The sequence below is a fragment of the Lonchura striata genome, chromosome 4 (genome assembly GCF_046129695.1).
Source record: "Lonchura striata isolate bLonStr1 chromosome 4, bLonStr1.mat, whole genome shotgun sequence".
In the NCBI taxonomy this organism is placed as follows: Eukaryota; Metazoa; Chordata; class Aves; order Passeriformes; family Estrildidae; genus Lonchura; species Lonchura striata.
The window spans coordinates 51,827,599-51,846,384 of NC_134606.1; the positions used below are offsets into that span (position 1 = coordinate 51,827,599).

At 53.9% G+C, this 18,786-nt stretch overlaps 1 protein-coding gene across 1 annotated transcript; it reads right to left on the reverse strand.

Moving 5' to 3' along the window:
- Nucleotides 1–10,807: 10,807 nt before the first annotated feature.
- Nucleotides 10,808–11,656, reverse strand: ATOH1 (atonal bHLH transcription factor 1). The gene has a single exon (XM_077782599.1). It carries the CDS (start codon nt 11,654–11,656, stop codon nt 10,808–10,810), a length of 849 nt encoding a protein of 282 aa, XP_077638725.1.
- Nucleotides 11,657–18,786: the final 7,130 nt, after the last annotated feature.

Below are 18,786 nucleotides of genomic sequence, written 5' to 3' on the forward strand. Positions count from 1 at the left end.
ATCAGATTTCCTGGCCTTGCCAAAGACAAAGAGAGAAGCTGTTTCTCCCAAGCAGCCTGTCCAGTTCTGTGCATGAATATAGCCCCAAATATACACACAATATGGTAATTAACTATCTCCTGGCTTTGTTGTTTCTCTCATCTTTTCCATTTGGGAAACCTCTGGTCAGCTTTCCTATGGTCTATTCTTTTGGTTAAATTGTTTCCATCATCCAACTTAGATCACATTTCACTTCATACCACAGTGCTGAAGGTGGGAGTTCTTTTCTCCAAGGAGGTGAGACCTTCCTGAATGCAGAAAAGATTTTTGCTGATGGAAAGCTGTCACACTCCTTTCCTATCCTGTACTATGTTCTAAAATGTTAACATTAAGTTGCCAAAGACCCTTGCCGATTGCATAAAAAAAAATTAAATACCTCTTTTAAAAAAATCAGAGGCCTGCAGTAATTTCCAGTAACATTTGGTGAGAACTTTAGGATATTCTCTTCCAGTGAGGGTATATTAGAACTCATAGAAGAATACAAGCATTTGTTTTCAAACCTCAAAATGCATGAAGGAGAAAACAGAAGTGTTATGAAAGAATTGTCAAAGAGAGCAATTAGATGAAAATAGCAGAAATTAGGAGAACTTCTAATGCTATATTTTCTGTTAATTGATTTTTAGCTGATTAAATATACTGATGTTGGTACTGTGGCAGAATTCCAGAAACTGTTTAAATGCACTGGTTTTGCTGTCTTCCTTGTTTTCTCTAGGCATAATTATAAAATATGAACTTTACATGAGAAAAAAAAAATTAAACCATCAAAGAACTTTCTCCCTCAGAGAAAGGCTGATGACCCAGTCCTCCAACAGTTGCTTCCTTCTAAAGAAAATGCCCTCTGGGCCATTCACAGAGTATGAATTTTATGTGATAGCAGCAAACACAGCAGGTGTAAAATCTACAGACTGGATATCAGGACAAACAGGAGAGGCTGGCAGGCAGTGGTTTGATTTTGTTTGATTGAAATGAAAGGAAAAAAAATAGAATATAGCCTTTTTTTTTTTTTTTTTAGTCAATAGAAAAGCTGAAATCTTATGACACCATAGTTCAAATAATTTTTTAAAAAGTTGCAAAGGTAGAGTTAGTATCTTGGTATATCACATTTTTACATTTCTCAGATTTGAGGTATTGAAAATCAAAAAGATCCATCAAAAAAGATCAATTAATGAAGGGGAAAAAAACCACCCCACTCTTTTATAATCTGTTGGGTTTTTATTTGAATGAACAAATTAAGGGTCTGCCAAGAGAGGACACCAAGCTATTTGTTCCCATTGTTTCCTGCAAACTTTGGAGAGCCTAATTCAGTTTGGTCTGCTGACCCTCTGCAGAGGCCCTGATCCTGCACCACCATCCATTTCAGGAATCTGCAGGTCAGTTCCCTACCTCAGCTCCACAAATATTGCCAAGGTGTGCAAGGATAATAAGTACAATTGCCAAATGCACTGCAGTATCTCTTTAGTATTCCAATAAGAGTCTGAGTTTTCCTTCTCTGCTAAGCATGCAGCTGCCACAGAAACAGATAAAAACCAACTCTGAATACTCGGCATATTTTGAGGACCAAAACCCTAGCTTTGAAAGTTTATCTTTCATTTCTCTTATTTCTATTTTAGGGAATAATTTTTTTTTCTTGTTCCTGGTTTAAGAATACCTGAAATTATGACCACAGCAAGGTAATAATAAGGTAAGTTTAGACTCACTGTTTTCTGTTGGGAGATGCTCTTCTATTTACACTTCTCCGTTTTTTAGAAAAACAAAAAGAAAACCAAATAGAGAAATATCCTTTCCAGATGACACTTCCTTGGGGATGGGAATAACAGAGGAAGTTATGAATTACTCTGTAAATTCTTGTTTAGCCTGAGATTTAGAAAGGTTTATGCCCCTTACACACACCTCTGTAGTGGAATAGTCACATATAGGCACAGACAGGAACTCTTCAGCACTTCAGGCAGGTTGTGCTCTGGAGCTGCCACCACAAGTTCAGGTTCCAGAGGAGCTGGAATCACATAGGATACCTGGGATGGAAGTGTCACCAAGCACCATAGCAGCCCCAGGCAGGTGTTGTGGCAATAGAAGGAACTTCCAGCACACTGCCAGAACCTCACAGCTGCTTCAGCTGCACTGGACCATGCCCCAGCCCCCGGTGGGGCAGCCCAAGGTTGAGAAACTTCGAGTAAAACCACAACACAGAGTCTTGATACCAAAAAAATCTGCCTTTCCTCAAAAGATGCCTCACTCCTTCACCCTCAGCTTTGAATACTGCTCACTGCAGTTCCCCTGCGGGTGTCAATGATGGGGTCAGCAATCACAGGCAACAGCAGCATCCAAGTGAAGTAATCCCAATACTTTCTAACCCCAAAATTACAGCCAGCAGTGCTCCCAAGTTTTCACTCTCTTTCCAAACAGGAAAACCCTGGGAATGCAACAGCAATTCAGAGCCTTTCTTTCCCAGCTGCCAACCTCACAGAGCCAGGCTTCTACTTTTCAAGCCTTTTTAAAGAAAAAGCTTTCAGGATATTCTACAATGCAAAGAGGAAGCCACCAAACTGTAGAGTAGGGAAGAGGGTTAATTGAATGTCTTAATAGCTAAGTAATGGCAGCATAATTGATTTAATCCAGTAATCTTTTCACAACCAGAGACAAACCCTACAAAGATTTGCTGTGAGAGTACTTTCACAAAGTATTCTGGTAAGCAATGAAACATAACAATGCAATTCAGGCCATATTCATCATATCTGATGAATATGGCCTGAATACTACAAACATTGCAGCACTGCTAATAACAGGAAAAAAAATAAGATATATTCTTCCTACCTGAGAGGTGACTGAGGCTGGTAGGTACTGCATACCCTGCACATCAGACTGTGCCTAAGAGTCTCACATACCCTGGAACCCTACCTCAGAACCACGTTCTCACCCATGCCCATGGGGAAGCTACAGCAGGAACAAATTAAGCAAATTCAAACTTAATCAGGGAACAATCAGGAGAATCATTTTGCTTGCAGAAACCTGCATCCAATCATCATCTCTCCCAAAATGTTGCTCAGCTTTATCCTATATCAGAAAATTTCACCTCTCCCTCCCTCTTAACCCACCCTAGATAACAAGCTACAGCTGCGGCAAAATAAACGCTTTGTGTCCTGCTTCCTGGGGCATTGGGAAAGGATGACCCTATCAAAAACTGTAGTGAAACACGTCTGCAGGTGTAAAGCAAACCCTTGGCTGAATGTTCTTTTCTTTGAACAAAGTCTTGTAACTGGAAATACTTTTGAAGCAACTGGAAAAAAGTGTGTTGTGTGAGAAAGCAGTGGCACACATCCTGCACTCATGCCCTACCTTTGGCCCTGGGCTCCTGCTGTACATAGCAAGTAATTGAATGTTTCTGGGCCTCACGTCCTTCTGCATAGACAGGATAATTCCCCCTAAGCCAGAGGAGAAGATCAGGGACTGAGAACTATGAGTAGTCCCTATATGAGCCTTAGCCAAGCTCTCAGCTGGACCATTTCTATAGGATGGTTGTACAGTCCCATCACAAATTGTGACAGCTTGTTGACAGTCAGCATTTTGGGGGACCTACATGTAACACTGGCCCTAAGTTCAGCATTAGTACTGGAATGAGAAAAACAAAATAATGTCACCTATGACTAATACAAAGCAAATACCAAAGTGATACTTCTGCCCACAGCAACTGAAATCCAAAGCAGACAAACTGTATGGAAGCACTTAGATACCTTTCCATCACTTTCCAAAATGGAGTACAGAGGAGCCCACTGCCCACTCTGACAGGGACCCCTGCCTCCCCTCTCTGCTCTGACCCTGTGCACAGTCCATTCCCGCTCCAGTGGAAACCAACAGCAGGGCTTCTGCTAGCCTCTCCAGCCACAAAATGTTAGGCAGAAGAACTGTCTTTTCTGTGTTAAAAAACTCCAATAAATAAATGCACCACCCTCCTCCTTTTTTTGAAGTAGACTTCGGAGAAGAGATGTTGCAGGAGACATTGTATGCATGGCTCTTTCAGAAGCTGGGCTGGTGGATTTATTAGACGAATAAATAAATAAATAAATAAATAAATAAATAAACCGATCTCCTCGCACTGCTCCCAGAAGTGGGGACGGCTTCAGTTGGGGGGTGGAAAAGAGGGGCCGTGTCCCCCGACTGCCGGGGGAGCGGCGTGGGGCCGGAGTGTAGCTGCTAGTCGCGGATGCCGCCCCGGAGCCGGGAGCGAGCAGGAACCTAGTTCTGCAGAAGGATAAAAATGTTGACTGTAGATAAGCGAGGTGCAGGTGGAGACTGAGGGCACTGCGGCGGCTCCGGCCGGTCCCCAGAGTTTGCTTTTGGGGTTTATGGGAAGCAGGTGATGCCTCTCAACGGTCTCGGACTTATTCAACCTGTCCCCTGAGGGACCAGAGTTCAGTCAGTGCACGTCGGCGGTCCGGGCATCTCCCGTCCTGGCAGAGCCCTTGCGGGAGGAAGGGAGCAGAGAAAACAAATAAAAGCTCAGAAACTTCCAGTCAAAGGCTTTCTCCTACCCGGGGACGGCTCGTTGCAGGGCGCATCCCAGATGTGCCGGGGTGCTGGGTGCGGGCTCGGCATCCTCCCCGGACTCTCCGGCCCCGGACGGGGTAGAGGGACGGGCCACCTGCCATTATGTCCCGCCCCAGCAGCGGCGACGAGTCCCGTGCTGCCCGCGTATCCCCCACGCGTGCTGGGGTCCCGCAGGCCGGGGGGACGACGTGGGGCCCGTCCCGCTCCCCCGCACCTGCCGGGCTCCGCCACCCTCTGAGCCAGAGGATTTTGCAGCGTAGTGTCGCACCACAGCCTGTACGCGATGCGCTGCTCGCTCCCCATCCTAGCTCCTGCCTCTGGAGAAAACTGCTTTTCTAAGCATCGGATGGGAGCAAAAAAACCAGAAAAACTCAAAACCAATGTTGAAACACAAAAATATCAGTGGTTGGTTAGAGCTGAAATGACACGAGCTGACCTGGCAGGGTCGAGGGATTTGCTTGTTCCGAACAGGTCTTTTAAAGACCAATCTGACAAGCCGGAGAGGGATTTACCGTGCCGGTGGGCCGGGTGTCCTGTTTCAGCGAGTCACGTACCATTAAAGAGGCACTTTTACAAGTTTGTGGCGAGGCGCTGAGGCATTCAAAACTGCTCGCTCGGGAAGAAAAGCCGCGACGGCAGCGCTTGGGGAAAGGGTTAACCCGCTGGCCGCCCTGGCTGGGAAACGATGGTAAATTATCCGGTGCGTTCTCCCGGGGAAGAAATTAGACTTCAAAAGGGCTGGAGCCCTTCTGAATATATATCAAGCAGATGGGCTGATGCGCTGTCTCGCTGATGTGCCGTTGATTAGCCGCCCCACAAAAGTGCTGCAGCCCCGCTCGCCCACGCCGAGTGCGCGGCACCGCCCGCCTCTCTCCGGACACCCCAGCGGCGGCAGCGCGCCTCGGTGTTGAGCAGGGGAAAAGGGATAGCCGCCGCAAGACACCGGGGAAGAAAGATGACATCAGAGTGGGGAGAGCAGGGGAAGAGGGAGAAGAAAAAAAAAAAAAAAAAACAAGAAACTAAGACAACAACAAAAAAAAGAAAACACACACACACAAAACCAATAAAACAAAACAAAAAAAGGAGGAAAACCCGTGATGAAATACAAAAAGAAATCCCTTCAGAAACGGAGGGGATTTGCTTTTCCACACCCAAATCTCGCCTTCCCTCTCAGCACTACTGAGAGCCCATCCCCGCGCTGCACAAGCTCCCATCTCAAGTCCCATCTGCACTCCGTGCTGCAGCGGGTACGTCGGGCCGCCAGCTCCCCACCCCGAGCAGACTCGGTTAAACCGAGCCGGAAGAGAAAATCTGCGGGGGACGGCAGAAAACCTGAGCTCTTCCCGCTGCCCGACGGGGCAGAGGCCGCTCCGCCGCTGGCGCCCCGCGGGGAAGAGCCCGGCTGCGGCACCGGGCTGGGGGGCTGGGGGTGTCGCATCCAGCCCTGGAGGAGCTCAGTAAAAAGGCCTGTTCCCTCCTCCCGGGCCTAAGCAGGGAGGGAGAAAAGCACACGCCAGAAAGTCACCCACTGAAGCGTTTAAATGCTTCACCGCTCAAACCGCCTTTGACATGCCTTGGCTGGGCTCCCGAAGGCATCCCGAGCCATTCGATAGCGCTTCAGAAGAGGCCTTTCTGTCTGCCCCGCTCTGGGCAGCCTGGAAATGGCCAGCGGCGGCAGTGGCAGCGCAACCATCGCACAGGTGCAGCGCAGCCCGCGGAGCCGCGCTCCCATCCACTCCCGGGGATTCCTCAGAGAGAGTCCGCCTGAAGTTAACATGGGGTGGCGGCAGGGCAGCACGTGTGTTCCCGAGATCCCAACGCAGCTCTGGGAGAGCATGCGGCCGTGCGCCCCAGCCCCGACCCCGGCGGACACCCAGACCGAGCAAAGCCCCTTCCGCGTTGCAATGACTTGGCCAGAGGTGGAAAACTTGACCCCTCGTTCCCCAGGGTGCGCCGGCAGCTCCTCGCTGCAGCCTGGCTTGCCCGCGGAGAGGATGCTTCCTGTGCGGGGCCGGCAGGGTCCCCGCCTCACCCACGCACAAGCCGATCCCTCGCCACTTTCCTCTCATTTTTCTCTCCCGGACAGGCACGTCACGGGCACATGCGACGGCGGGTGACCAGACACAAGGTCGGCTCCTGCCGCGTACCCGCATCGCTGCCGTGGGTGGCAGTGTCACAGGTGGGGCCACGGGAGTCGGGCACACAGAGAAACACAAGCCGGGAGGTGCCCCTCGCGGGGCGCTTCCCTGTGCTCCTGCACGGAGCGGGGGATTTCTGCGTGTCTCCATCGGTGCTGCAGCGGCTCGGACCCCTGCGAGCGAGTGCACGTGTGTGCATGCGGCCACGCGTGTGCACGCCCGTGCGTGCCGGCTTCTGCGTGGGCTCGCCCATCCCTCTGTGGGCGCCTGCCCCTCCGCACTGTCGGAGCAGACACGCTGGGCCGTTCCTACGTTTCTTTTTCTCCTCCTTTGTCTCCCTTTCTCTGGCTTTGACTCTTTCAGGTGCCCCGGCGGTGCCCTCGCGTGCTGCTGGTTGCTGGGAGGTGGCGTGGCTGCCACTGCGCTGCTGTTGTGCGAGGGGAGGGAGGGAAGGGGGCTTGAATGCTGGCTGTTGTGCTCGGCTGGGGTGGGGGGCCGCCGAGGAGGAGGAGGCCGATGATGATGATGATGGAGGGGAGGGGGTGACGATGGAGCTCACCGCGGGCGCGCAGCTCCCTGGGGAGCCGCCTGAAAGGCCGCTGCGCTCACCAGCTGACAACGCGTGCTCCGCTCCAGACACGGCGGCCGGGAGCGAGGCCAGACCCCCCCCCCCCTCCGCCCTCCAGCCCCCCTGTCCCCCCCATTGTCCGCCCCAAAGCATTGTCCGCCCCGCTCTAATTAAGAAACACTGGCCCCACGGCCAACTCCCCTTCTAAGCACCCCCCCTCCCCCGCCGTGGTCCCTGAGCTTTTCTGGTCTCCCCTCGCTGGGTTTAACCCTTTCTCCCCCTTCCTTTCCTCCTCCCGAGGCCAGAGGTTGAGCAAACAGCAGCCGGAGAGCTGCAGGACAGAGATGCCGCCTAAGCAGCGGCGCCTCGCCCCGCTCCGTCCCCCCGAAATCCCTGCCGCCGGGACGGCCGGGCAGAGCCCCTCACCGGAGTTCGCGGCCGCGCTTCATGCGGCTTTGACCCGGGCTCAAAAGCCAACGGAGCCGCCGTGCGCATCGCACAAAGGCGACTGCCTCCCCAAGCCCCCCCAGCCCCCGCGCTCCTTTCGCACACCCCGGAGGACAGTCAGCGTTCAGCCAAAATTTAACGCTCGGATAGTGCGCTTCTGACTCGCCCTTTTCATATAAAAGCCCGTTTAGGATGATAAAACCCCACGAAGTAAACCGGGCGAGACTGCTTCCAGGGGCTGGTGCGCGTCCCCGCTCTTGTTAAAAAACTTTGCGGTAGTCTATACAAAACAAACACTGTCGCAGGCTCAATAAAGCGATTTATCCATCTTCATTACTTAAAGAAATGTTGTCTCTTTGTTTGTTTGGGAGATATTAAGCATGCTTAGCTTGCAACACATAGTTGATTCCTTTGCTAGTATCTTGGATACTTGGATCTGACTTTGGAAGGTAGGAGCTAATTGCTAATAATGGAGAGAAAGGAACCAGCCAGCATAGCGGGAGTGGCCTGGCATATGGGGAATGAGCAGTCTGAAATACTCAATATTCAAGTTTCCAAAATATTAATGAGATTATAGCAACCTGCAGCTATACGTTACAGCTTGTTAACGGAGTGCAAGAGAGGGGGGCTGCCAAGCGGTTGTTATGCAAACTCTATAGCTGAACCTTAAAATGGGAATGCGGCTGGGTATCTCTTTCAAAGAAGCGCTTAAAAAAAATTAAAAAAAAATAAAAAGCACCTCACTCAGATGGCGAGCGAGTGCTGCTGCGCTGCGGCTGTGAACACCAGCCACGCCATGCTCGTCTGTCGGGGAAAGGGACCTGACCGAAGAAGGGGAGGATTTCGATGCGCTCTTTTCCACCACCTCGTGTGTTCGCAGCCGCAGAGGCAGAGCCCGGGACGGCGGGGCGGAGAGAGGCTGCACGCACCCCTACAACCCACGGCTGGCACCGCCGGGACCCCTCCGCGCTGCTGCCCCTCAGTCACGGCGGCGGCCGCCGCTTCCCCCCCTCGAGTACATCTCTAAATTAAACCAAATAAACAAAACAACGCCCCCAAAGTTGGTGGTTTTTTGCTCTGCCGCATCAGCCCGTGGTGGAAACACTCGCGTGCTCCCCAAGACGCGAGACTGGCTTCCACAGCACAGAAATCAGTGCCGGTAACCAAAGCTGATCTACCCTGACAAAGCAGGTATTTTATTAGGAAGGCAAATGACCCTCCCGATAAACTTTCCACCCTGCGGGACCGCAACCCGCTTCAGCAGGTACGGGCGGCAGCCGCGGGCGCTGGCGGCGAGCAGGGCAGGCGACAGCGCGGGGTTACCGGGGGGACAGGTGCCATGTTTCTGCAGGGGAAAGCGACACCCTCACGGGCTCCGCTCCCGCGGGGGCCGCTCCCCCGGCCGCGCCTGGTTAACTGATCACCTCGACACCCCCCTCCCAGTGTCACCTGCTGAACCCAGCGGGACCTCGGCACCGACACGGCTCCGGTTTAGCCCCGGCTCTGGTGTCACGGGCAGGCTGGGCTAAGCATCAGCCAATCCTCCACTCCCGTCCGGGTTTAACCCGAGCCCGGGGGCACATCCTGATCCCCAGCGACCCGCCACGCTGCTCGCGTGTCCCCTAAACCCTGCCGGCTTCCCTGCCCGCCCCCAGCCCTTTCCGCTCGGCTTGTATCCTCCGTGGGAAGATCCGCTCGTGTCCCCGTGAAGAGGAGGAGTAGGGAAGAAGGAATGATGTGACTTGAGCGGGGGTGCGGGGATAGCGGCGCTACAGAACAGCGACAAGCTTCTTATCATGCACTTGTTGCTATTACCCTGTTCCGCTGGGAACTGCGGGACGGAAACGGGACAGGGTCCCGGCGGCGCAGGGAGCGGAGGTAGCGCTGCTCCACGCGGGCAGAACCCGCCCCGGACCCTGGCCCCGGGGCCAGTCTGTCCCTCTGCAGGCAGCCGGAGCGCCCCATCGGCTCCCCGGAGCATCGCCCTCGGCTCTGTACCACCCACCCCCGGCGCGGAGTTTGACACCACTGCGGCTCGGGGAGGGAGAAGGGACAAGTTGAACCCGACCACGATTTGAGGCTGATTTTGTTTTGGTTTTTTTTTTCCCACGTTTATTTGATCTAAAAAAAAATTAAAATTAAAATACATAAAACAATGGCAGCTGGCATTGCTAAAATCAAAATAAACGATTTTTTGTCGTAGAAAAGATTTTTTTTTAAAAAAAGAGAGAAGCAGAAATAATTGCAAACACTGCATAATAAATACGTTTCCTATTACCGCAAAAGGAAAATAAAACTGACATAAAAGTTTGACACGACAAAACCGTTTTCGTTTTTTAGAGAGCGTTAGGATTAAGTGGCTTAATTAAACATTAGTCTCCAATTGGCAGTTAGTAGCTTTCCTCTTGAAACTGCATCTCCAGCCGCTGATAAAGTGCTTGCGCCGTTTCCCCCCAAAAGACGCCGACATGGTGCTCTAAGGAAGATCCACACTTTCTCCGCTATTTACAGGCTAAGCCGGTGCGCTATTGACTTTTTTTTTTGTATGTGTGTGTGTGTATGTGTGTGTGTGTGTGTGTGTGTGTGTGTGTGTGTGTTTCCACAGCAATGCGATCCACGGCAGGATCGGTGTCCTGGAAGACGGGGGTGTCAGGGCGGGTTCACGGCTGGGTGGGGATGGATGGCGCCGGCGGCACCCCCGGCAGCGGGGCCAGGCTGTCTCCCTGCGCATCACCTGCTCACCGACGGGGCGAGGCAGGCTCCGCGCTGCGAGATGGCGTGTTGGCAGGAGGGAACGGCAACGACTTCTAGGCGAAAGAAACTTTCGAAGTGTAAACTAAAAATTAAAACAAACCAACCGGCCCTGACAGACAGGGTACAGTCACTCGCTAACAGCCATCCCCCCTGGACAAACCAGAGGCTGCCGGGTGTGGGAGACGAGGGGGCGGATTTCAAAGCGACCGAAGGGAGCCGATGCCGTCCGTGGCAGCACCGCGTCCGGCTGCTCACCCCACGGCAGAGTCTGTGCTTCGAGGGGCGGACTTGCGGGGGTGCCGGGGACGATGCCCCTGCCTTAGCTGGCCTCATCCGAATCGCTGTAGTGGGAGCGGGGCGAGAACTCCCCGTCGCTCCTGTGGGACCGGGGCGACGTCTTGCTCCTCTCCTGCGGCGGCTGCCCGGGCTGCGGCAGGAGGAGGGCGGGGGAAGGGGCTCTCTGTCCCATCAGGGCGCCCTCCGCAAAGGAGAAGTGCAGCGGGTCGAGCTGCACCGAGTAGCCCCCCGCGGCCGGCGGCGGAGGGAAGCGAGTCCGGCCGTGCCCGGGGGGCGACGCTCTGGGCGGCCCCGGCGGCGGCGCCGGCGGCCCCGGCGGAGGTCCGGCGCCGGCGGCGGCGCAGGGCGGCTCGAAGGGGGCCCCGCGGTGCTCGGCCTTGCCGGAGCCGTCGGAAGGGGCGGCGGGGCCGTGCAGCAGCTCGGCCAGGGCGCTGATGTAGATCTGCGCCATCTGCAGCGTCTCGTACTTGGACAGCTTCTTGTCGTTGTTGAAGGAGGGGATGACATTGCGCAGCTGGTCGAAGGCGTGGTTCAGCCCGTGCATCCGCCGCCGCTCCCGCGCGTTGGCCGCCAGCCGCCGCTGCTTCTGCACGCCGCTCACCTGCGCCCGCAGCCCGGGGCCGCCGCCGCCGCCCCGCGGCCGCCCGCCTCCCCGCACCCCGCCGGGGCTGCTCCCGCCGCCCCGCGCCGCGCCGCCCTCCGCCGCCGCCTCGTCGTCCTCGGCGGGCAGCAGGTATCGCGGCGAGGCGGCGGCGGGCAGGCGGGCGGCGCAGCAGACGCCGAGCCAGGAGCCCGGCGCGAAGCCGCCGCAGGCGCTCTGCTCCGGGCCGGGCGGCGGCTCCCGGGCGCGCTCTGCCCAGGGCAGGCTCATGGCGCTAGCGCCGCGCGCCCATCGGGCCGCGCGCAGCCCCCGCCTCGCGCCCGGCGCCCCGACGGCTCCGGTGTCGGCCGGGCTCGCGCCCCCCTTTAAGGAGCGGCACGCGCCGGGGTCCCCCCCGCCCCCGCTCCCCCTCCCCTCCCCTCCCTCGCGCCCCACCCCTCCCGCCGCACGCCCTCCACTCGCGCCGGTCGCGTGTCGGCGCGGCCAATGGCGCGCGCGCGCGCGGGGCCGGCGCGTGCGGGGAGCCAATGGCGCGCGGGGGGAGCGGAGGCCGCGGCCGGCGGCGGCGGACGGGAGCGGGGGGGGGGCCGGGGGGGGGGGGTGAGTCCGTGCCGGCGGCACGCGCTGTCCCGCCCCGCCCCGCCCCGGGCGGGCGCGCGCCGGGCGGGCTCCCCGCGCGCGGCGGGGCGGAACGGGGCGGGGGTGCCGGGGCGCGCCCCGACGGCGCGTCCGCCCCGCGCCGGACTCCGCCGACACAGGCAACCGACACCCGCTGGCACCGGGCCCTCCCCGCCGCTGCGTGCTCTGAGGACGTTCCGTCGCGCCCGCCCGGGGAAGCATCCTTTTTCTTATAGCCGCCGCTGGCCAAACCTCGGAGGCTCCGGTAAATGCCCGCCTTGGCCTCCCCTCGCCTGGCGGGAGTAGTCATCTCTCCGCCCGGCTCTCGCTGCGGCCGCAGCGACCCTGCCCCAGGTGTCGGTGCGGAGCACTGCCCGCCCGGGACGGTGCTGGCGGCCGTGCGGGGAGCGCGGCGCTGCCGTGCGGAGGTTCGGCCGCGAAGCCGCCGAGGGAACGTCCTCGGCTTTAGAGCGGTAATCCCGGGGACACGCGGGAAGCCCACGCGGGACCCGGTAGGTGAGAAACGGTGGTTTTTGCAGCCGGGACAGCACATTGCTCCTGGAGCTGCCACGTTTTCGGCAGGGTCCCGATCCCCCGCGAGCGAGTCCTTTTGTTGGGCCAACAATAGCTGTCCAAAGGTGGTGGAGAGGGAAATAGCTCCGTGCACGCATCTTAACTTCCCTTCCGCGCTGCCTCCCCTCCCGCCACCGCCGCCTGCCTGGAGAGGAGAAGTGGAGGTTTGCCCGTGTGAATAGGCGTGTGGAGAACAAAGTGATGGGCACAGTATGAGGTAGATATGTTTTTTCAAAAGTGAATAACTCGCAAGCCATGAAGGGAGCGAGGGAGCCAAGCAGCTCAAAGCTGAGCGGCAGTGACATGGAATTAGCAGCCTCGCTACTTTAGGAAGCTGCCTGGGTACACTTGGCGCATGGCAGGCGCCTGGGGCCCACCTTCCACAAACAACTGGATGGTACTGAGAAAGCGCAAAGTTGATGGCTTGCTTTCTTTAAAAACAAACTGAGGCAAACCTTCGTGCTTTTTTTTTTTCCCCGGGGTTTTTTTGGGGGTTTTTTTGGCTGGCTATTGTGCTTCAAAGGCAAAAGCTGCTGGATCCCCCCAAAACAAGTTGTCCGTTTCTGACCGAAATGGAAGTGTTTACTCGATAAGAAGGATGGCAAGGAGCAGAAGTCAATACCTTGTTTCTGTATAGTATCCATAAAGTTGCCAGACCATCCATCTGTATCTAGCAACAACTTTTATACTCTCCTATTGTATAGACCCCCCCCCCCCGCCCCTCCCCTTCAATAAATGCTTCTACCATTAACAGGAGAAAAAACCTCAGCACTGTGCTGCACGGTGCTGTTTGCTGGCTAAATTCCCAGCCCCCCCGCTTCTCTTTCAGTCCGCAGGCACCACGTGCTCCCTTCCCGGGTGCCCGTGGCACAGGTGTGCTTTGCCAGCAGTCCTGCTGTGGTCTCCTCCCTAGGGTTAATCCTGCATGTTCCCTGTTTGGGCACTGGGTGCCGTGGCTGTAGCTGTTCCACGCAAGGACCATGGGCCAAACCTTGGAAACGAGTGGGAGCTTTGCTCAGAAGTAGCCACTGACACTCGTTTCCAGAAGCCTAGCAAGCACTCAGCATGGGGAGAGCCAGGCTGGTGCCGTGTTGAAGTCTTAAACATCTCCCTCCAGGCTGGTGGCTGTCTGGTCTGCTTGACAGCAAGCCCAATCCTCCATCCCACAAACCATCCACTGGCCTCTGGGCACAGAGGGAAGCAGCACCCCATTAGCCTCTCGTGGATGCAAGGTGGCTGATGCCCCGGAAGGACCCTGGCCTCTGGATACCTCTGGATACCTAAGGGACTTCCCTTAGTAGTACTTCAATGACTGTATGGAGCACTGGGGAGATTGGACGAACACCTCAGCTTCTGGGATGGGAAAACTTCCTGGCTGGGGAACACCAAGAGCTGCTTACTTTTCAAGTGCTTGTTTTGTGAGTGCATGCACTCTTTGAAACTGGAGGCATCTGAGACTCACTCCACAGTTTGCCTTTGAAAGGACACACAAAAAAAGCCATTTTCCTCACCAACACCACTGCTCAGAGGGGGAAAAATGTTTTATTGAAATCCAATGGTCTCTGTATGCCTGTATCTGCTGTGTGTGCACACACTCAGAGTCAAAGTCAAAGGCAAAGGGTGGTTTATGTCAGCACTGGGTTTAGCTCTGCTCTCCCAGAATAAGATAAATGTAAGTGATGAAGAACTCCTGGGGCTGGCTGAACTCATTTTGTATTCAGCACTGCCTGGCCCTTTTCACTTTCCTTTCTCCCTCTCTTTGTATGTTCAAGCCTACTTGAGTTTCTTTTTTTCTTTTGTAGAAGTTGGTTCTTTTGAAGCGGTTCGAGGCACGCCCTGCTGCAAAGGGGACTTCACGGGAGTCGGAAACACAGGCACACCGGTCTGAAACACTTACTGTACAATAGCAGGAATGTAGGAAGCCTTGAAAATGAATCTGCTCTAAGCAAGTGTCAAAGCTTTCAGAGGAAAACAAACTGAACTTATCCCCGTATCTTTATGCATATTTTCCTCTCAGTCCTCCTTTCCTCTCCCCCCCCCTCCCCAGCCCAGTTAAGAGCCCAGGCAGCAACTCGGGGTCAGGAAAGGACTAATGTTACAGAAAAATGGGTTACAAAAGGGGGGACAGCAGACTTGCAAAAAGCCTCCTCTATCATTACAGCCAGAGACATTTTGAAAGCAGACAAAGCACATGGGTCAGTCCTCAGTTTGTACTCACCAGTCTAATTGCTCATTCAATGCCATTTCAGGATCAGCCAGCTTCTCTACAAGCATCACCACTGGTCAGAAAGTATTTTATTCCTTCTCTTCCCTTTCCCCACTTTCCCCATGTGTTCTCCTGTTCCCTCCTTTCATTTTCAAAAATACATGGTGGGGGCACACAGCTGTCTTTGTACCTCCCCTGGTCATCAGGCAGTAAAACCCACAAGTGGATAGAGACCAAGGTGTCAGTCTTGCTCACTGAGATCAGGTAATCGTCAATGAATCTCAACTGCAACCTGCCCACACCTCCTGCAGGAGGAGGGAAAGGGGATTTCTGCCCTCCCAGTGGCTGGCCTGTTCCCTGGGATGGTAAACTCACCTAGGAGCTACTACAAACACAAAAAGACAATGTACAGCTGAATTATTTTCAGTCTCATGGACTGCATCATCAGACTATTCACCCAAATAAAGCGTTCATACTTTATTCAGAGCAAGATAGCTTAAAGGAGAAAAGGGTCCGGCAGCAAATGTTTCTTAGGCTCATCCTATGACCAGTGTCTTATGCTTTACTGTCAAATGTGTTTTAAATACACATTAGATGTGATGACTGCAAGGAATGCAAGAGCCCAGGTACCGGGGAAATCACATTTTTGAACCCTGTCCCTTTCTGCTCAGGACCAGAACCATGCTGCTGCTGAAGCAGATGTGACCTCATTTCTGCAGAGCAATTTTCCTGGGCAGATCATTACACTTACCCAATGCCATTTGCTTCAGCTCTTGGAGGGTTTGTAAAACTAATTCCCATTTCTTGGTGACATTTACCTCCATAAATATCTATGCTCTGGGGCTAACCCTGTGGACATTTGAAGTTGTGTACAGTTAATTCTAGTGCAAGGAGCTCCACTTCCTCCAAGAGAAATGCAAAACACTGGTATAACAATACTTGCCTACCTCCTGGGGCCATTGTCAGGCTTAATGAATTCAGCCTGGTGATACAGTTGGAAATCTTATCTATGGAATTTGTACTTACATTTTGCCTGCTTTTTAAAATGTATACAGCTGTTACCGAAACGTTAATTTATGCTTAATATTGTAGAAGTAAAAACCTTCATATACAGGGAGGCATCACTCATAAAAGTTTTCCTTTGATCATTTTGTTTTAAACCCCTTTTTGTTTTGTATTCAGCTTGGCAAGGAGGTTCCACTAAAATTGCTAAATGCCTTCTGTCCCACCAAACTCACCTCTCCGTTGTGGGACACTTTGAACAACGATGTTATTCCAGGTGTAGCTTGTTCAACCCTTTGCAGCAGGAACAATTCTGCAGGGCCTGTGCATGCTCACAGGCACCACCCACAGGTCCCTCCTTTTAGTTACTCTTGAAATGAGCAATAAGAGAACACTGACCCTGCTTTATGAACAAGTGCTTTCTAACATGCTTTCATTAGACTGCTAGTTGATATGTTTTACTAGAAAAAAATCACTTAAGCAACAAAATTACCCCATGGTCAACAGTTTTACAGTACATGATCAATACTTCATTTAGTTTAAGATCAGAGAATTAACATCAATCCATCCACACAAACAATGTATTTCCTTCAAACCACATTTGGTCACTTCCTCTTGCTCTCAAGGTCTCTTGCACAAGAACCCAGAGAATGTAAATGCTCCACATCTGATGGCACTAGATTTATTTTTTTTAAACTGATCGCCTCAGCATTCCCTTTTTCACTGTCACTTTAGACACTGCAAAAAGGATGGTTATAAAGGTTTGCTCTGGGAAAAGAATCTAGTCATAGCTTGAGGTAGAAATGAAAAATCTAGTTTGCAGGCTCTCTGTGGCATAGTAGTAACATATAAGTGAACAAGAGAGAAAGAAAAAAATAGTTGATATGTAAGCAAGAGGTAAAAAAATAAACATTTGAAACAGTCTGCCTTGCCTCTCAACAGCAACATTACTTGAGCAGTAACCTGGAACTGTAGGGGCCTGCTTCAATTGTACTGGGCCTTCGGTCTGCTGTTCTCACATCCATCACCCCCAAACCTCTTGGCAATCAGGCAGCCCAGTCCCTGAAGGAGGTTTCTCAGCTGTGGAAATGCCAGCCTGGAATCTGAACCTTTGCGGGTCTCCTGAGGAGGGAAGGTTCCTAAAATGTGAAGAATAAATATTTACAGTCACAGAAGCCAAAAAAACATGGAGAACAGTGGTCCTTCTAAGGGGAGAAAAATCAAGTGAACGGACACAGTCTGGTGCTGATCAACATTTCACATCGATCCCTAAGAGCTGAGTATTTCCCCAAGGAAACCTTGCCAGCCAAGAAAAAATACTACCTTGCCATTCATTTAATCCCTGAGAGCAAAGGGCTTCTAGGAAGAATCAATTTCCAACACAACACAGCACCAATAGAGCTTTCAGGAACTACGCCTGTAAAAGGCTGTGAAAAGAAACCTTTCTGAAGACATCTTCAGCTGGACCACTACCTTGTAAATTAGGATGTCTTAAGGATTTCTACTTGTTAAAAAAGCAGAACCATTCATTTTTTTTCCGCCTTCATGGGGTTAAGAGAGAAAGACATACAAAAAATAAGCATTAAAGAGAATTAAGTTTTAGGGGCACCTCAAAATTCCAAGATTTTTGGAAGACTCATGCAGAAGACTTTTCCCAGTCTATTAGACATCAGACAGCTTCAGCAGAGCATTGCTTGCAGTGCCTGTGACAGTGTCCTTATGGGTTTTGCTCAAGCAGCAATGCTCAGCTGCAGTCCTGGAGCTCTTGGGAAATAGTTCTCCTGTGGCAGTAGGCTTGCAAAACCCTGACTGCAGCAAGACCTATACCTCTGGTGTAGCCCTGAGCTGCATAACCGATTAGTCTGGAGAGGGAGGAAGACTTAAAAGCATTTTAATTTCTCAGGCATGCAGCATGATTTGACCTCAATAACACTTTTAGAAATTCCCAAAGGGCGAAGCCTAGTGTTCATCTGCAGTAAGCAAGAGCTCTGTGGAGGCAGAAGGTGATGCTAGACACAGCTGATAGCCTGCTGAGGCCAGGCGCTTGACAGCTCTCATCAGGAACCTGCAGTTTGCAGTAGCCCAGGTGTATGGCTCTCATGTCACAGGGGGCAGAGATGAGCTCAGTGAGAACCCGAGTGGCTCAGTTTTGGAGGGAGGGATGGCAGGAGTAAGCAGCATCCCACCCTGCCTGGTTCGTGAAGCAGAAATCCCCACCTCTTGCTCCAGCACAGGTGTGGCACCCACGCTAGGAGGAATTATCTGTGCCGTAGACCTCCGTGCCTTCATACCCCAGTGAGAGCACGAGATGACGTCCCTGGGAAAGCAGCACACAAGCAATGTTCAGCCAAAGCTGCTTCGCTGCACAAACCCCTGGTGCCTCCACGGGTCCTTGAGCGCCCTGCCACAGCCGCCTGGGAAGGACAGGCGGGCATTTCTCTCGCAGCCAGGAGGGTCCCGCGGGCTCGGGGCTCCTGCTCTGGGGTGCTCGGTGGGCACGGCTGGCCAGCGGGCTGGCCGAGCCCACACCATGGCACGGAAGGTGCCCCCGAAAGCCTCGCCTGGTGAGGGCGGCGAGGCCACCACCCGGTCCCCTCGGGCGGGGCGTGCGCCCCGGCGCTGCCCCGCTGCCGGCAGCAGGTTCAACATTGTAGGTGTGGGCGATTAAAGTGTCGCCGGCACAATGGCGGTCTGTGTCCCATTCGCCACGCCCGGGCTCCTCTTTGGAAAGCGCACACAAGAGGTGACAGGGCGCTGGCCCCCGCCATTATCCCGGCGGCATAGCGGCACGACCCGCCCCGTTTCCCGGGAAATGGCGCTGCCCGGCCGCCGCGGGACCACCGCGGCCGCGCCCGCTCCGCGCTGCCCCTCCCCTGCGCCGGAACGGCGGCCCCGTGAGAGGGGATGGTGAGCGCCTGGCGAGCGGGAGCCGCTGCCAGCACCCCCGGAGCACTTTTCGGGGACAAGCGCCGCCGGTCCCGTCGCGGCACCGGGCGCCGGC